At 40.0% G+C, this 16933-nt stretch overlaps 1 protein-coding gene across 1 annotated transcript; it reads left to right on the top strand.

The window, feature by feature from the left end:
- Positions 1-252: 252 nt before the first annotated feature.
- On the top strand, positions 253-11660 carry LOC306769189 (protein mono-ADP-ribosyltransferase PARP14-like; the record flags this gene model as incomplete). Its single annotated transcript, XM_079257755.1, has 15 exons — positions 253-436; positions 1446-1594; positions 2683-4767; positions 4866-5102; positions 5192-5416; positions 6179-6245; positions 6495-6641; positions 6763-6822; positions 6908-7084; positions 7325-7463; positions 7553-7608; positions 9032-9751; positions 9830-9963; positions 10046-10223; positions 10979-11660. 15 exons carry the CDS (start codon positions 253-255, stop codon positions 11257-11259), a joined length of 4839 nt encoding a protein of 1612 aa, XP_079113881.1. The 3' UTR covers positions 11260-11660.
- Between the last annotated feature and the right edge of the window lie 5273 nt (positions 11661-16933).

The following is a 16933-nucleotide window of genomic DNA, read 5'->3' as shown; positions in this document are numbered from 1 at the left end:
AAACAGACGAACCAAAAGCGCAAAGAGAAGGAAATGACTTGCAAAAAAACAGGATGACGTAATATTTGTGCGCATTGGCAGTGAAGGTCTAACTTTACAGACGCCAGAAAAAAAGGCTGAGTGTGTGTTGTCACAGATTGTTCCGCAGCTGATGTCTGCTGGCACTGAACACACACACACACACACACGTCCAGTCGGAGACCAGAAGAGCTCACATACTATGCGCAACTTGTCTTAATTCAAGCCTAAAAGATGGAAAATCCGCACCAGTATCCGGTTTTCTTTGACTGCGCCAGTTTGAACGACGAGCAGAAGAAGAAGGTGGAAAATTATTTTCATATTTCCCGCAAATCGAGCGGAGGGGATTGCGGCAGGGTGACTGAGGTGGATGGTGAAGATGGCAAAGTGTACAGCATTGCTTTTAAAGAACGAGAGGGTAAGAAATAACACCGGATCCTGTTCAAATGTACGCTTTAATGTTGTATTTAGTCATATTACGTGTTGTTGGACTGAAAGTGAAAGTTTTTTTTTACGGGAGTTTGCAAACGTGGAAACTTTATTTTGAGGTTCGTGTTATTTTGTCTGTTCTTAGTTTGTCTCTATCTTAGTTTATGGATCAATGTAACTTTACTGTTTTTGTTATGTATTGTGAAAGTCGAGAGAAGAGCGTAGCTTTAGTTTCTCTTTCACAGTTTCTCTTTCACTTTCCCCGAGGCTTAGTTTACCCCCCCCCCCCCCCCCCCCCCCCCCCCCCCCCACACACACACACACACACACACACACACACACCCTGCGTGACAAAGCGTCATGAAGGGGACCACCTGTGGTCAACAGGTAGAAATCTTTTTCTTTTCCAGCAGCTCAAACTTTCTTTGTATTAAAGGAACTGAAGCAAAGAACTGCACTTAATAACTCCATTAAATTCCACTGGCCTCAACACAGTAATAAAAGTTCATATGATGAACTATGAACCTTTTAAAGGCCAACCTAAAAACAACTTGGGAGAAAAAAAAGTACACATATATATATATATATATATATATATATATATATATATATATATATATATATATATATATATATATATATATATAGTCCTTTTAGCAAAATCTAAATATACAGTCTTTTGCATTTTGGTAGGTACCAGGATACATGAGACCTGTATCTTATCTTTAACAGGATTTCCCGTAAAGTTTCTTTCATACAGTGACGTTTGGTTGGATAAGGTTAAAAGAAGTGTGCCACTAGCATTTCAGATTAATTTGTGTTGAATTAATCTGTAATAAAATCAATCAATGTAACAATAAAATATTGTTTGTATATCTGAGATGCACACAGTGAAACAGATTCTAGCTTCTTTTGTCATCATGCATGTAGCTAAGAGAGGCAACCCAGGAACCTCAGGCAAAGGCCCTGGTAGTCACTGTGTTCTTTCTCGCCCTCAGCTCAGCAACGAGTCCTGCAAAAATCTGAGCATGTGGTGAAGTTTGCGGGCCGTACTCTGGTTCTGGTTTTGCGAAACAACCAGGCTCCCCACAGCTCGCCTCCTCCTACCCAGACTCCTGGTCAGTCAGCGGGGCCAGATTTATCATCGGTGAGTTTAGAGATTCTCTCTGAGTAAATTATCATTACTACATACATACAAGACAAAATATCCTTATTCTACTTATTATTTACTGCTGTTTGTAATAATTAATCAGTTAAATTATGCAGTGACAATTAATATACAAAGAGATTAATAACAGTAAATGCTTGTCTTAAATATGAAACTTTCATTCATTTATTTTATACTTTACTAATACAGAACAACTGATACAACATAAACATCAAACACGAATGAAAAGGAGCATAAAAAGAAATTCTTCATATAACCTGTCCACTTTAAATTATATGTATTTTTATAAACAAAAAAAAAATGAACAACCTGAAATAAAGATCATGTTTGTTGGGCAGGAATGTTTTATTTATTCACCCGTGAAATAGATGCATCTTAAATGACTTGAATTAGAAAAATTACTTTATTACAGAACCTCAGAGAAGAAAAATTAAATAAAAGTTAAATGTCGGATTAATGTAAAAGCCACTGAGGAAAATAATATGTATATATTTAGTTTAAAATAATGATACATCATAATATCGTTAATAATAAAAATTCATAAATAAACATGTACAACATTAATTTCCCTCAAGGGATTAAAGAAGAGATTTCTTCTAATGTTATGTAAAAAAATAATGATAATGATAATTTGAAGAAAAAATCCTTTAAGACATTAAACTGTCAAATTTACTGCTTTAATAAAATATTTTTGGTCAAACAGTGTCTCCATTTATATGAAGGAATACATAATATGATAGAAAAACAGCTTGGAAAACTACATTTTTATATTACTTTGTTTTATTTAATTCAACAAGCTTTGTCTGTTGTGTTTTTCTGTACAAATAAACCTAAATAAAGTTATTCTTTTATTGTTTTACTTAATATAATTTTTTATTTATTCAGCCATTGAGGAGGGTAGGGTGTCTCTTTCCATAGTAGAAATAAAGAGGTAGTTTCTTGAATCAGCTTAAGATGTCCCTGCCAGTGTCTTTAATATTGTTTAAAGCTGATTTTCAGTGACTGTTTAGTGCAGCTGCCATGTTCCGAAAATAACCTCTAATGGATGGTTTTATTTCCATCAGCAGAATCAGCAGCTCGGTGCGTCAAGCCTGACCCCTAGTGGTGAAGAGTATGAACTGAAGCTTGACTCATATTTACTTCGTTACCTGAAGGAACATCAAAAAGCCAAGAAAAAACTGGAGCAGGAGCTTGCTGCTGTGTGCTGCTCTGCTCAGCTTTACCCGGAGGAGGATAGGGTTTTAGTCAGGCGTTTAGCTGTGCCTGGTGATGTTAGTAACTGGAAATCTGAGGTAGACAAACTTTTTGATGGTTACCTCTGCCACTACGAGTTGGACTCTCATAAAGTCAAAGCGTTGCTGCAGTCCAGCATGACGTTTACTGAAGAAGATGAAGTGAAAGTGTACAGTGGTGTTGGCATGACTGTTGTTGTCGGGGCTCGTTCTATGGTCACCTCCTTGCTGACAGATTTAGAGAACTTGTTTTTTAAACATCGAAGTTCGCTCCATGGTGAGAGGCAAACCAGTGTTCGTCGCCTTGGTGAGGGGAAACTCCGCCTGCTCTGGAAAAAGATTGAACAAAATTTAGGACAACATTTTCCAGGACTGAAGGTCACACAGAGAGATCCAGGCCAGCTGGTTTTGGAAGGTTTAGTCGAAGATCTTCTCAAGGCTGGTGAACATATTTCTGCTGAGGAGAGTTTGGTGTTAGACAGGACTGTTTCTAACAAGAGCCCCCATTTTCTGACCTTCTTAAGGAAGGCTTATGGAAGTCCAGGGGTGCTTGGTAAGTTTTTAGGAGTTGGTGACAAGGTGGAGGTCGAATTGCGCGACACAGAGTTGCATTTCTTCTCTCTGTTTCCTGATGAACTGGACAAAGCAGAGAAAAAGCTAGAAGAAAAATTCAAGGATGTGAAAATTTATGTTCCTAACTGCTCTGTTGTGCCTCCAGAGCTTCAGGAAACACTCAAGTCCAAGGCAAAAGAGATGAACCGAAGAGAGTGCAGGGCTGCGGTTGTGTTCGCTGCAGACAACACTGTGTGTTTACTGGGACACACTCTAGAAGTCGAAGACCTAAATGAAATGGTCACACAGTTTATTTTGGACCAGTCGAGGGTTGAAGGACAAGTCTTTCTCCCTTACCCAGAGTTGGTTCAGCTCCTACCAGAGCTGCTCTCGCTTCATATGTTTGACTTTTCTGGCGTAAGCTTCTGTCCTGTACCATCTTCCACCAGGCCCATGGTGGTGCTCCAAGGTCCCTCCAGCAAAGTGACTGAAGTCAGGAATAGGCTTGGTCCGTTTTTGGACTCTCTTGTGCAGGACCGAATTACCATTGACCTGCCGGCAGCGGTGAGGTATTTTGAAAGCCACTCTGGAAGAGAAAACCTCTTGCATGTTTCTAATTATCACAAGTGTCTAGTCCAGTTAGAAGAACAGCCTCACATGAGTAGGAATAAGGGAGTTGCTAAGTACAGCTTTCAGCATGGCCTTCAGGTGCTGGTGTATAAGGGCGACATAACTCAACAATATGCCGATGCCCTGGTGAACGCTGCCAACGAAGACTTGGACCACTGCGGTGGTGTTGCTGCTGCGCTGAGTAAGGCAGCTGGTCCTCAGATGCAGAAAGAAAGTAAAGATATAGTCAAGCAGATGGGAAAAATCCCAACAGGTGAAGTGGTGGTGACCACAGGTGGGAACCTGAAATGCAAGAAGCTGCTGCATGCCGTTGGACCTGTAGCTGGAAAAGCAGGCGGCAGAGAGCAGGCCTTGCTTGAAAAAACTGTCCGGTCTGCTCTGGATTTAGCTGAAGTGATGGAGTTCAACTCCATTGCCTTGCCGTGTATCAGCTCAGGTTTGTTTGGTGTTCCCGTCTCAGTGTGTTCTGAGGCTATTGTATCTGCTATTAAGGAGTTTGGTAGTCAGGGCGGTCGCAGTCTGAGCAAAATTATACTCATAGATAACAGAGAAGAGGTGGTGAGGGCCATGCAGGAGGCGTGCAGCAGGATTCTTCAAGGGACAGGTGGCGGAAACGGCACACAGTGTGACGTGGAGATCCAGCTTGGTGCTGATGGCCAAGATGCAGAAAGAGGAGCTTTTGCTGGCGACGGTGACATCTGCGTTGAGATTGTTCAAGGAACAATCGAGACCCAACAGGTAAAAAGAAAGGAAGAAAGTCAATTATACTCAACAAGACGACTGGAATCCTCCAGGAAGTGTTCATTAGATGCACTTACATGGTTGTTTGCTTCCAGGTGGATGCTCTTGTATCTCCTATGCTTGGCCACAATCCCCTCTCAACCCGTGTTGGAAATATTTTGTCCAACTGCGTTGGACCTCAGTTTACTCCAGAGTTTAATAAGGAGGCAGGAGGAGCGTCGCAGCCTGGTGATGTAGTCGTAGTGGAGAACCTGCCCAATCTTAAATCTAAAGCAGTCATCTTCCTCAACCAGGTCTGCTGGGATAATGATCCACATGGAAGGGCAGTCCAGGTAAAATACTTTTGCTCATTTTGAGTATCCATGTTTGTGCTCGTTGTGTTTCCTGCAAACTACACAAAAACAGTTCTCTGACCTTCCAGGTGCTGAGGCAGGGAATCAGAAAAGTTCTGGCTTCCTGTGGAATCCGAGGCTTTAGTTCAGTCGTGTTTCCTGTTCTTGGCACCGGTGCAGTCCTGCGTTTTCCTCACAGCGTTGCGGCCAAGGTTCTTCTGGAGGAAGTCAGCAGGTTTAAGCAGAGCCGAGCCAGCAGATCCCGTTTCCTGGTCCGCATTGTTGTTCATCCCAACGACAAAGAATCTAGCAAGGTAAAGGAAATGGCCCTACAGCCTGCATGAAAACTTTAGATCACAAGGGGTACGGTCACATGATGTTTTTTAATTCGGAATTAATAATTCGGAATTAAATCATTCGTAATTAACGTATTCTCCTACGAGTTTACATGAACATAATAATTCCGAATGAACGTTTACATGAAACACGTCCTCACTTAATTCCTCTTTAGAGCAGTGAGTTGGGAAGGGTTCTGATTTGACAGACGGTGCACGGGACATATGACGTATACCGGAAATAAACAAAGTTGGTTCCCTGCTTCTCGTCTTTTCAGTCGTAACTTGTAAAAACGACATAGTAAGTACCAGTTTACCCGCTATTTTTATTATAAATATGAAGTAGCAGCTCAAAACGAGTGTACTACTTCACTTTTTGCAGCAACTGGGAAGAAGAAAAAAGATAGACCACCGAACACGGGAGACAAAACAATGCGCGTCATCGGGACAGGACAAGATATAGAGCATGCGCAGAACGACCGGAATTAACTTAGAGTGGGATGAAGGTTTACATGACAGAGGAATTAAATAGATCGGAATTAAAATGGGAATAAACCAGCCACTTCCATGGGAATTAGGTTTAATTCCGAATAGAAATTTGCATTAGGAATTAGTGTTTACATGGTTGTTTTCCATCAGTTTAAAGCAGATTTAACTTTTATTCGGAATTAAACAGGAATTAAAACTCCCATGTAAACACACGGAAGGAGATTGTTTAACCTATTTACTTTTCTTCTCCAGGCCTTCCAGTCTACCCAGAAGAATCTGCATCTCAAAGGATTCACAAATGATTCTAATCCAGATCAAGGTTAGTGTGACTAGTTCATATGCGTTTTGTCAAATGCAGGAAAACTGGATGTGGTTATGAACAAATTTCAGGCTGAAATGTACATCGTTATGAATAAGTTCACAACTTAAAGCAACAACGTTCTGTGAAAATATTACCAAAGCTTATAAAAAGCCACTATGGTAGCAAATATTGCACAGGTTAGTTGTCAAAACTGTATTTTATTACACATACATTATGATTCTTCCTTGTTTGTCACCACGCCTCTAGCTTCCTTTTACCAAAACGTGTCGGTAACGAATGATGGGGTCACAGCCATGCTGGGTGGAGTCAAGCTTCAGATGCTACATGGTGACATCATAAAAGCCGGCACTGATGTCATTGTCAACACAACGGACTTCTCCAACTATGACTCTGGTACAACATTAATGTTATATTCAAAGAATATAAATTAGGCCTCATAAGCTTTGTGCGTCTTTATATAATTTATATCGCAAGTCTTAGAATATTTTATCCTCATGTTAAATGAACTCAACAGGTGTCTCCAAAGCCATTCTAACTGCAGCAGGACCCACTGTCCTTGCTGAGTTAATGAAAGGTAAGCCTTCTGATAAAAAAAAAAAAAGATAATAAACAACCTTTAAATATGTTTTTAACTCATGCATCTTTGCTTTTTTTCCCAGTGGGAAATCCAGCTGATTTAGTTTGCACCACAGGACCAGGGATGCTCGGTTGCAAGGAAATCTTCCATGCTTCCTTCAAATGTGATCCTGACATTTTCCGAAAAAACTGCAAAAAGATCGTGAAGCTTTGTGAAAGAAAAGGCTATAACTCGGTGGCCTTCCCAGCCATCAATACTGGTTTGTTCTGTGTGGCTGCATGCATGACTGTTATGAGTAGCTGTATGCATGACATTAACCTAACATCCCATAAGCCTGTGTATTAATTACTGAAAACTTTACACATTACAGACGAAAGAAAATGTGTTCAGGTTAAAACAGCTGATCTTTAATTTGAAAGATGAGAAAAATGGACCATTGCAAATAAAATCTGAAAGTGCCATGCTGTCACTGCAACAGCTGTCTGTTTTGCTCCAACAGGAGCAGCTGCTATGGACTCTGCTAAAGCTTGCAAAGCAATGTTGGATGGCATGGCCGCTGCTGTCACTGCTCTGAAGCCCATTTCTCTGACACTTATCCGAATCATCATTTTGCAACAACCGGTCTTCCAGGCTTTCAGGTGTGGCTTTCACTTGACGCAAGCACATGACAGTCCCATCCACTTCAGATTGCTTGTTATTTATTATCTGTCTTCTCACATATTCACAGATCAGAGCTGGAGAGTCGGTTTGGACAGAAAGCTCCACGCCGCCTCAGCTTGAAAGGTTTTTTTTTTTTTTTTATTTATAAAGAAATGTTTTCTTCAGTTCAGCTTATATGATATTAACAGTCGGTTGTCCGTCACACATAAAAGAGGGGATTTGAACAAGTTATTTTGTAAAAACAAATTATGGATGTGAAGAGTAGCCGGAACAAATCAGAATCTGTTGAAAATGGTATGCACTCCCAGGGTTGTTGCTTCAAAACTTAACAGGGATAAAATATGTCCAGGGTCTAATGATGGTACTGTTTTTCTGTGCACCAATGATCTTGAAGTGAGGAAATCACTTTGTGAAATGAAAATGAAAAATTCTTTATTAATCCCCAAAGGGAAATTCAACATTGTAGTAGATAATAATAACTTGAGGAAGTCTTGTTCCGGAGGCTGACGCCTGCTGGCGGGAATGGTCTTCTGTCTTCTTTTGTGTTTAAAAAACTAGAAGAAAACACAGATCCAGTTTGTTGGAAGGACAGTGTAAGCATGGCATACCTGGTGAGGCGTCACTAGCTGATAGTGCAACTATACACGAGATCAGCCTTTCATGCATGAACTGGAGTTATGAAACACTTTAGAGCCGGGGTGTCCAAAGTTGGTCATTGACAGCTGCTGTCCTCCAGGTTTTCCTTGTATTCCTGTTCTACAAGCCTGGCTTCCATTAAATGGATCCAATACTGAATAATTTGAGTCAGATGTGTTGGAGCAGGGATACATAGAAAACCTGTAGGATCATGACCCTTGAGGACCAGAGCTGGACACCCCTGCTGATGGGTGAGGGAAATTACCAGGAGAAATAAGAGACTGTTCAACATCAAAGTAAAGAAAGAAGGTTTAAAAGAACAACCTTTTGTTCAAGTACAACACAGTATCCACATAAAAAAATATTTTAAAGTTTAATTATTACCACATCACATCTAATCTAGGTACTTGTTCAGTCAGGACCGACAAAATTCTGTAAGTCAGACTTGTATAGTCGGGAGCTTGTTGGCTCCTTAGCAAGGCTTTACTTTAGGCTAACTGCTAGCAGCATGCTAGCATAATGATCACATTCGTTTTAATCTGCTCTCATGCAGTCAGTGGATTCTTTGTGTTAATGTCAGAAGCCCAAAGTGTAACTGGAGTGATGGAAATGTCTTCAGTTTTGCTTTAAATACAACGTGAATCGCACTGGACAAAACAACATCTCGACCATTTATAGAACTAGAACATAAAAGAACAACTCAACTCAATCCGGCTTTATTTGTTTAGCGCCACTTCACAACAATGTTGTCACAGGGCACTTTACATACACATACAATAACACAACTGGATCATAGACACATAGTTTCACTGTGAACCACAAATATAAAAAACAGACTTGCTATAATTCAGACATTAGCAATAGAAAAGTGAAAATGAATAGGCATGTCATTTTCTTTTTTTTAATATAGAAAAGGCCAAAGAAAAGCTCAAGAAGTTGCAAGAAAAGATTTCCAGAGCAACCACACGCTCAGCACCACAAACCCAAGCCTTCATGCCCTCAAACCCCCAGCCAGCGGTGCTCCGCGTAATCAGCTGTGGTCCGGACGCCATCAAGGCCATCAAAAGCGATTTGGAGGGCATCTTGCTGAAGGAGCTCATAGAGAGAGTGGTGGAAGTGCATCAGCTGTCGCTGCTTAATGACATGGAGATGGAAGCAGTGCGGGCTAAAATCAGCATCTTGGGAATCGGCATGGAGCGCCGGCGACATCACGGCTCGGACGCAGGGAGCGGCAACAGAGCGAGGGATGGCATTAGATCCGGTGCCAGAGCTCGGTCTGGGTCGGGACAGGAGGTCTATGTGCTGAAAGGCTTGAAAGCAGATGTTTTGAGTGTCACTGAACTGATACACAAAGCAGTCCAAGAAGCACTTTGTAAAGACCTCCAGGATAAGGATGAGGCCATGCTGGCCCTTACGGTCCAGTGGTCCATGAAGGATATGAACGGAGAATGGCAGGAGCTGAGCCTGCGTGACAACTACAGACTGGAAGAGGCTCGCCTACGCAGGCAGACGTCTGTCGATATGTCTACACCGGACGGCAGGACGCTGAAAGTAAACCTGACGAAAGAAGAAGCAACGGATTCTCTGGCAGGTGTCACATACCAAGTGAAAAGATCTGAATCAGAAACAGGTAAAAAAACAAAAAAGTGATGCCGCTTATTTCAAATATTTAAAACCATAAAATAAATTTCTGTTGCTTTTACTTTAGCCTTGGAATTGCCACCACACTGGGAACCAATGGATGGGGAAATCTTTAAGAAGGTGGAGTTACAGAGTAACTCGCCCGAATACCAGAAGGTAGCCGAATATTTCCTCAAAACGGCCAAGTACAATATTCGCAAAGTAAGTAGGCTTCATTTCTTTCTAACAAATGAAAACAAAAGCTGTAGAGATAAAATAAAATAACGCTGTTTCCTAAACTCAGATTGAGCGCGTGCAGAACCTCTACCTGTGGCATGCCTACAGTGTCTGCAAGCAGCGTATACTTGCTAAGAACGGCGCAGCGGAGCTGGGGGAGAAGTTTCTCTACCACGGTACATCGGCAGAGTCGTGCAACTGCATTGAAAGAGACCGATTTGACAGGAGTTTTGCAGGCGCACATGGTGAGACTTGCTTTTCTACTCCATTTGTGATGGGCCGAGCAGTGAAGCACAGTCAGGCACAGGTTTAAAGTTCAAGAAATAGGGTTTTTATGATGACCCAAAAAGAAAAAGTTGTTTTAACATGAATGAATAAATCAGGCCTATAAAAGAGGTCAACTTAACAAAACTGTAATAAAAGAATTTGTAACAGAAGTAACTCAAACAACAAAATGAAACCAACTGACCTAACAAATGACACACAAGGGTAAACTTAAATAGTGGCTGATCAGCCCAAACAAAACAGACAAAGGGGATGACACATAAAAACATAACTAAATGAACAAGACAAAACTCTAAATCCCCCCCCCATTTCTGCCACTGGTTCGGTCCAATTAGCTGGCTCCACCCCGTGGTCACCTGCTGGTTCACAGCCAAGGAACTGGAGCTACTGAAACTCAAAGGAAAAACAATTATACCATCACAACATAAACTAGAATGCGCGCTTTTTCAGAATAGTTGTGATGCTGCATGAAACTAATGTCTAACAAAAATATTGGTTTGCAAATTAAATCCTGGTTGAACAAAATAAATCTAAGTGTATGTGTGATGGATTTTGATATCACCTATGTGTGGCTGTAGACACAGCCATCTCACCATTCATCACCACAAAGCGAGAATATTGATTAGCTTTCCCCATCGACAGTGACTGCTTCTTAGCTATGAGGTAGCTGATCCCAAATGGCGTAAAATGACTTTCTTTATGTTTCTAATCGCAGCTGCTGCATATGGAAGAGGAGTTTACTTCGCCGTCAATGCAAGCTACTCGGCCGGTGGATGTTCTCCGCCGGATGCGTCGGGTCTGAAGCGGATGTATGTTGCTCGCGTCCTGACTGGCCGTTACACCGCTGGGAGGTCCTCCATGAAAGCCCCCCCTCCTCGAGGCACCGACCCCACCGACTGTTTCGACAGTGTCGTGAACAACCAGCAGCAGCCCTCTATGTTTGTGGTTTTCCACGATGACCAGGCCTACCCAGAATACCTCATCACCTTCAGCTGAGCGAGGAGACGAGAAGTAAAACTGCATGACGACATCAGCGATCGCCTTTAAATGCAGCTTTCTTACCTTGAGTTATTATTATTATAATTGTTTTCAGTTATTTCTCAGCATCACAGATGCGTTTTATGAGTCGCCACACTGAACGGCCATGCTCTGAAGGATATATTGTAATTTCATGAACTATGAAGCCATATGTTATTATGTTCTGCAAAATGTTCATTATATTCATATTATTTAAATGACTTTGATTCAATATAGTAAAATAAAAGCACTTTTCTGTTTTGTTTTTTTTTTGACAATTTAAATGATATTCAGCAGACATGTGTATCATAGTAAATGCTTTGCCGAACACACACCATTCACACTCCAACGGCACATCGGGAGGAAATGTTTGGTTCAGTGTGATGTCCAAAGACACTCCTATAGAGAAGGCAGGAACTGATGCAATAATTTGTTTTCTCCATCTCCTCCTCCTCGGCTGCAGATAGAGATTTGACTTATTGAAAATGATTTATCCATTTGACTAGAATAATTACAGCTGCTTGATCAAGTTTATTCGTAATATTTTGCTTGTTAATCATTAAATACATTTTGTTTGCAGATTTTCCATGTTTTGGAGAACTGTTAATGATTAATGTAACAAGGGGATAAATTGACAAATATAAATAAAACCAGCTTTGACACCTTCGTTGATTCATGTATGGTATTTTATTTGTATGCTAATATGGTCTTTCAGAAATTTGCTGCGAAACAAAAAACTCTGAATATAAATGAAGATTTTATTTAATAATGTAGTTGAGAGAAGATGTTTTTCTGTGTGTGAAAATAGGAGATCTGAAGGAAAAGGGATAATTTACTTTTAAACAGATGATCCTGTTTGAGGTGTTTATACTTATATAGAAAAACCTTTGTCACATTGTGAGTAAAAGAGATTTAGTTTAGTTTCTTGGGCAAACGTCTCTGAATAGCTTGACGTACATTTAAAAAACAGAAAAGCATATGCAAATGACCTGGACTTCTGAGACATCTCAAGACAATCCACTTAAGCGTGTATGTTTTGTTAAGAGATTTATTTGTGTACTTGTGTTACTAATAGATTTTAATGTCTTATTGTCAAGAGGGATGTTATTTATGATTATCACCACAGTGTGGCGCTGTTTTACCAGTTGAGCACAAACTGCGTAATCACTTTCACGTCTGCAGAGCACATCCGTTGAAGTTACCTTTTTGTTAGTTGTGTCTGAGTTTCCTGAAGAGAGAAGATGTCAATTTTCAATCAGTAGGCCTACAAATAAATCCGCAACAGAGGCTAAAGAGGATCATTGTCTCCGTCATCGTTCCTTCCAGTCCATCGCTTGTGATGCTGCAATGCTCAACAGGTGTAATGTGCAAATAAGGAGCTTTGAAAAGATGGAAAATCTCAAAAAGGCATCAAAGTACAGGTTAGACATTCTTATAACACATCAAAAAAAGTTACATCTTATTTCCATCATTTAAACCTTCAAAATAACAGAAAACAAAATATGGTGTCTGTAAAAGTTTGGGCACCCTGCAGAGACAGTACCTTGTATGACCCCAATTTTACAACTGAAACCTGACAGTGTCCTGGATTGTTTACAGTTAGTGTCTGGAAAGACCAGGTGATGTCAATCTCAAAGGTTTTAAATGCCCAGACTCATCTGACCTCGCCTCAACAATCGGCACCATGGGTTCCTCTAAGCAGCTGTTAAGAACACTGAAACGGAAAATAGTTGATGCTCACAAAGCAGGAGAAGGGTGTAAGAAAATAGCAAAGTGTTTTCAGATGCTAATATCCTTTGTTCCAAATGTAATCAAGAAATGGCGGTCATTGGGAACAGAGGAAGTTAAAGCAAAATCTGGAAGACCAAGAAAAATATCAGACGGAACAGCTCGCAAGATTGTAAGAAAAGCAAGTCAAAACCCAAGTTTGACTGCACGATCCCTCCAGGAAGATCTGGCTGATACTGGAGTTATGGTACACCATTCCTCTATAAAGAGGTACATGTACAAATATGGCCTTCATGGAAGAGTCATCAGAAGGAAACTTCTTTTACGTCCTTACCACAAAAATCTGCATTTGAAGTTTGCAAAGGAACATATAGACATGCCTGATGCATTCTGGAAACAAGTTCTGTGGATTGATGAGGTTAAAATTGAACTTTTTGGCTGGAATGAGCACAGGTACGTTTGGAGAAGAAAGGGCACATAATTTAATGAAAAGAACCTCTATCCAACTGTCAAGCATGGGGGTGGATCAATCATGCTTTGGGGTTGTATTGCAGCCAGTGGCACAGGGAACATGTCATGAGTAGAAGGAAAAATGGATTCAATGGGATTTGAACAAATTTTGGATGCTAACCTAATGCCATCTGTGAAAAAGCTGCAGTTAAAGAGAGGATGGCGTCTACAGATGGATAGTGATCCTAAAAACACCTCAAAATCCAAGGTGGATTACATCAAGGTTTTGCCATGGCCTTCACAATCTCCTGACCTCAACATAATTGAAAGTCTATGGATAGACCTTAAAAGAGCAGTGCGTCACAGATGGACCAGAAATCTCAAAGATCTGGAAGACTTTTGCAAGGAAGAATGGGTGAAGATACCCCAAACAAGATTCGAAAGACTATTGGCTGGCTATAAAAAGTGTTTACAAGCTGTCATACTTGCCAAACGGGGGAATAGAAGGTACTAACTATGCAGGGTGCCCAAACTTTTGCAGAGGCCATTTTTTGTTTTCTGTTATTTTAAAAGTCAAAATGATGGAAATAAGATCGAACTTTTTTTTACATGTTATGAGAATGTCTAATCTATAATTTGACGCCTTTTGGAGATGTTCCATCTTTTCTTAGCTTCTTTTTGGCAAAATAAAATAAATTTTTACCAGGGGTGCCCAAACTTTGGAGCCCCACTGTAATTGTGTGAATGCTTTTCCGCTAGGTTCTACCAATTTCAACAAGTTTGGTATCAAAACATTCAGCTCATTCAGCAGAAGGTGGGAAACAATTTTTCTACTCTGTAACTGTTTTACTTTTTAAAATATTCTACTTTTTCTACTTTTTTTCTACCACTGAAATGAATGGAAACAGCTGAAAATTCCACAAAAACTTTCGCCCTTTCAAAACGCTACTCCTTCCACAAATTTTCACCTAGAAACACCATTCAAACTTTATACAAGTCACAAGAAATTCAGGTATTTAAAAATGACTTTACTTGTCCATATGTTCTACCGTTTTTGAAATATCGCAGTTGTAAAATCATACAACTTTTTTCAAAATCAGATTTTTGCTGTCACTCTAGCTCCACTCTAAATTTTTAAAACTTTTCGCTCCTCAAACAAATTCTCATAACTCCTGAAGCTTTTGCCCTACAGACACATATTATACATCAAAACCTTGGAAATCTTCCTGGCTTTAACTCAGTCAAAGAATGAAAGAGCTCGGATCTACAGATTTTGAACTACGGCCCTCCAAGCGACCTAAAGTCTGCTTTTTCCCCATTCAAGCTGCTATAGACAATGGAAAAATGTCCTCTCAGCTCCACTTTTTTTTTTTAACTCGCTGTCATTTAAATTCAGTTCGCTCTAGGATCAAATAAATTACATCCCTGTGTTCCTGAAAGCCTTCTGCCACTCACGGTGAAAGAATTATTTTGATATCTGTTACGGTTTTTGTGTAACGTCGAGCAGTTCGGAAGGCTCACAGAGGGTCTGCGAAGCAAAAAGTCTCCCCCTCTCAGCCCCAGCGTGTCATTTTGGAACTGCAGTGAGTGAAGGGAGGGGCCGTTGTCATGACAACTAATAGGTCAAAGGTGTTCAGTGATGATTCAGCACTGTTAATACAGAGCTGTTTATGTCTCCTGTCCAGCTTAGGCCTCAACAAGAACATTTTAATCACGCTTAACTGTCTTTTACTCATTTTTCAACCGTCGTCAACTGTCTTGCACTCATTTCAGTTCAACTTTCAACCCTCTTCACCCCTTTTAAACACCATTTCAGGCTTCATCACTTGTACAAATGGCTTCAGCTTTATATATACTTCAGCTAAAGGCTTCAACCAGGACATTTCAGCCATGTTCAACTGTCTTCCACTGTTTTTAGTTCAACTTTCAACCCCTTTTTACTCCTTTTAAACACCATTTCAGGCTTCAACACTTGTACTAATGGCTTCCGCTTGAGAGTAACTTCAGCTAAAGGCTTCAACAAGGACATTTCAGCCATGTTGAACTGTCTTCCACTGTTGTCAGTTCAACTTTCCACTCTCTTTACTCCTTTTAAACACCATTTCAGGCTTCAACACTTGTACTAATGGCTTCAGCTTTATATATACTTCAGCTAAAGGCTTCAACCAGGACATTTCAGCCATGTTCAACTGTCTTCCACTGTTTTCAGTTCAGCTTTCAACCCCTCTTTACTCCTTTTAACACCATTTCAGGATTCAGCACTTGTACTGCTTTCTCCATCTTCATTGATAGTTCAGCTTAAGGCTTCAACCAGGATATTTCAGCCATTTTTAACTGTTTTACACCCATTTTTCAGCCAAGTTCTACTGTCTTGCACTCATTTCACAACCTTCAAACAATTTCAACACCTTGAAACACCATTTTGATCTATAAATCTTTCAACTGTTGACCTCAGCTATACAACTTCTTCATCTAATCCTTCCACAACCACATTTCAGCCATATTCAAACACATTCAACTAATTTTAGCTCAGCTTTCAGCAATTTTAACTCTGTTTAAACTATTTTAACTGTTTTTTTTAATTAGCATTACAGTTTAGCATTACAGTTCAAGCGTTTCAGCATGAAAGCATTCACACTGCTGTTCTGCAAGAACAGCAATTTTTCTAGTTTGTTATTTAATTTGGCTTTTTAAGTAGTATTTTATTTTAGTCTGTTTCATTTCATTTTATTTTATAGTTTTTATCTACATATTTAATCCCCTTTTTTTTAATGTTCTCAGCCTACATACTTTCTTATTTTTAAACTATGTCTCTAGTGTTCTTCAGTCTGCAGTGGGGGTGCTATCAGCCCTGGGCGAACAGTCTCCATCTCATGCTGGATCTGGAGCATCAGGTTGGACTGTGGCTAGAGTGGAGAAGCTGAGGCCTGGGGCTGTTGGCGGGACCTGGTGCAGGCGACCCCTTGAGATGGTGTTTACTGACTTAGGGTCCTCGGTATTCAGCCACAACTTTCTGAGGTGTAAATTTAAAATATGTGTGTACACGTGTGTGTATATGTGGTGGTGGGTGTTTTTGAATCTGTAAAGCACTTTGTGTTGTGTTTCTAACATATGAAAAGTGCCTTATTAATTAAATTTGATTTGATTTAATAAATATTGAAATAAAATACATTTTTAATTTAATTTCTTTGGAAAAGAGGTTTTGTTTCTATTTTATAAAAACAGTTTTTACAGCATCATGTTTTTTTTTTTTTAAACATAATTTCTTCCTGTCTATCCAGGATTTCTACCCACCTTGTTGTTTTACCAATCACTAACTATTTGTGGGAAAGTTTAAAGTAATTTTTAGATTATCTTTGTTTTGTTTTCTTACATGGTGATAAAAATAGCATTGAGTATTTGTTTGGTATCAGTATGCAGGTAGATTACTCAAGTTTCTATTAGTTATTAGTTCTTCAGCTACTGGTACATCTGC

The sequence above is a fragment of the Telmatherina bonti genome, assembly GCF_933228915.1.
Source record: "Telmatherina bonti genome assembly, chromosome: 18".
Classification (NCBI taxonomy): Eukaryota; Metazoa; Chordata; class Actinopteri; order Atheriniformes; family Telmatherinidae; genus Telmatherina; species Telmatherina bonti.
This window is presented reverse-complemented; position numbering and strand designations above follow the sequence as displayed.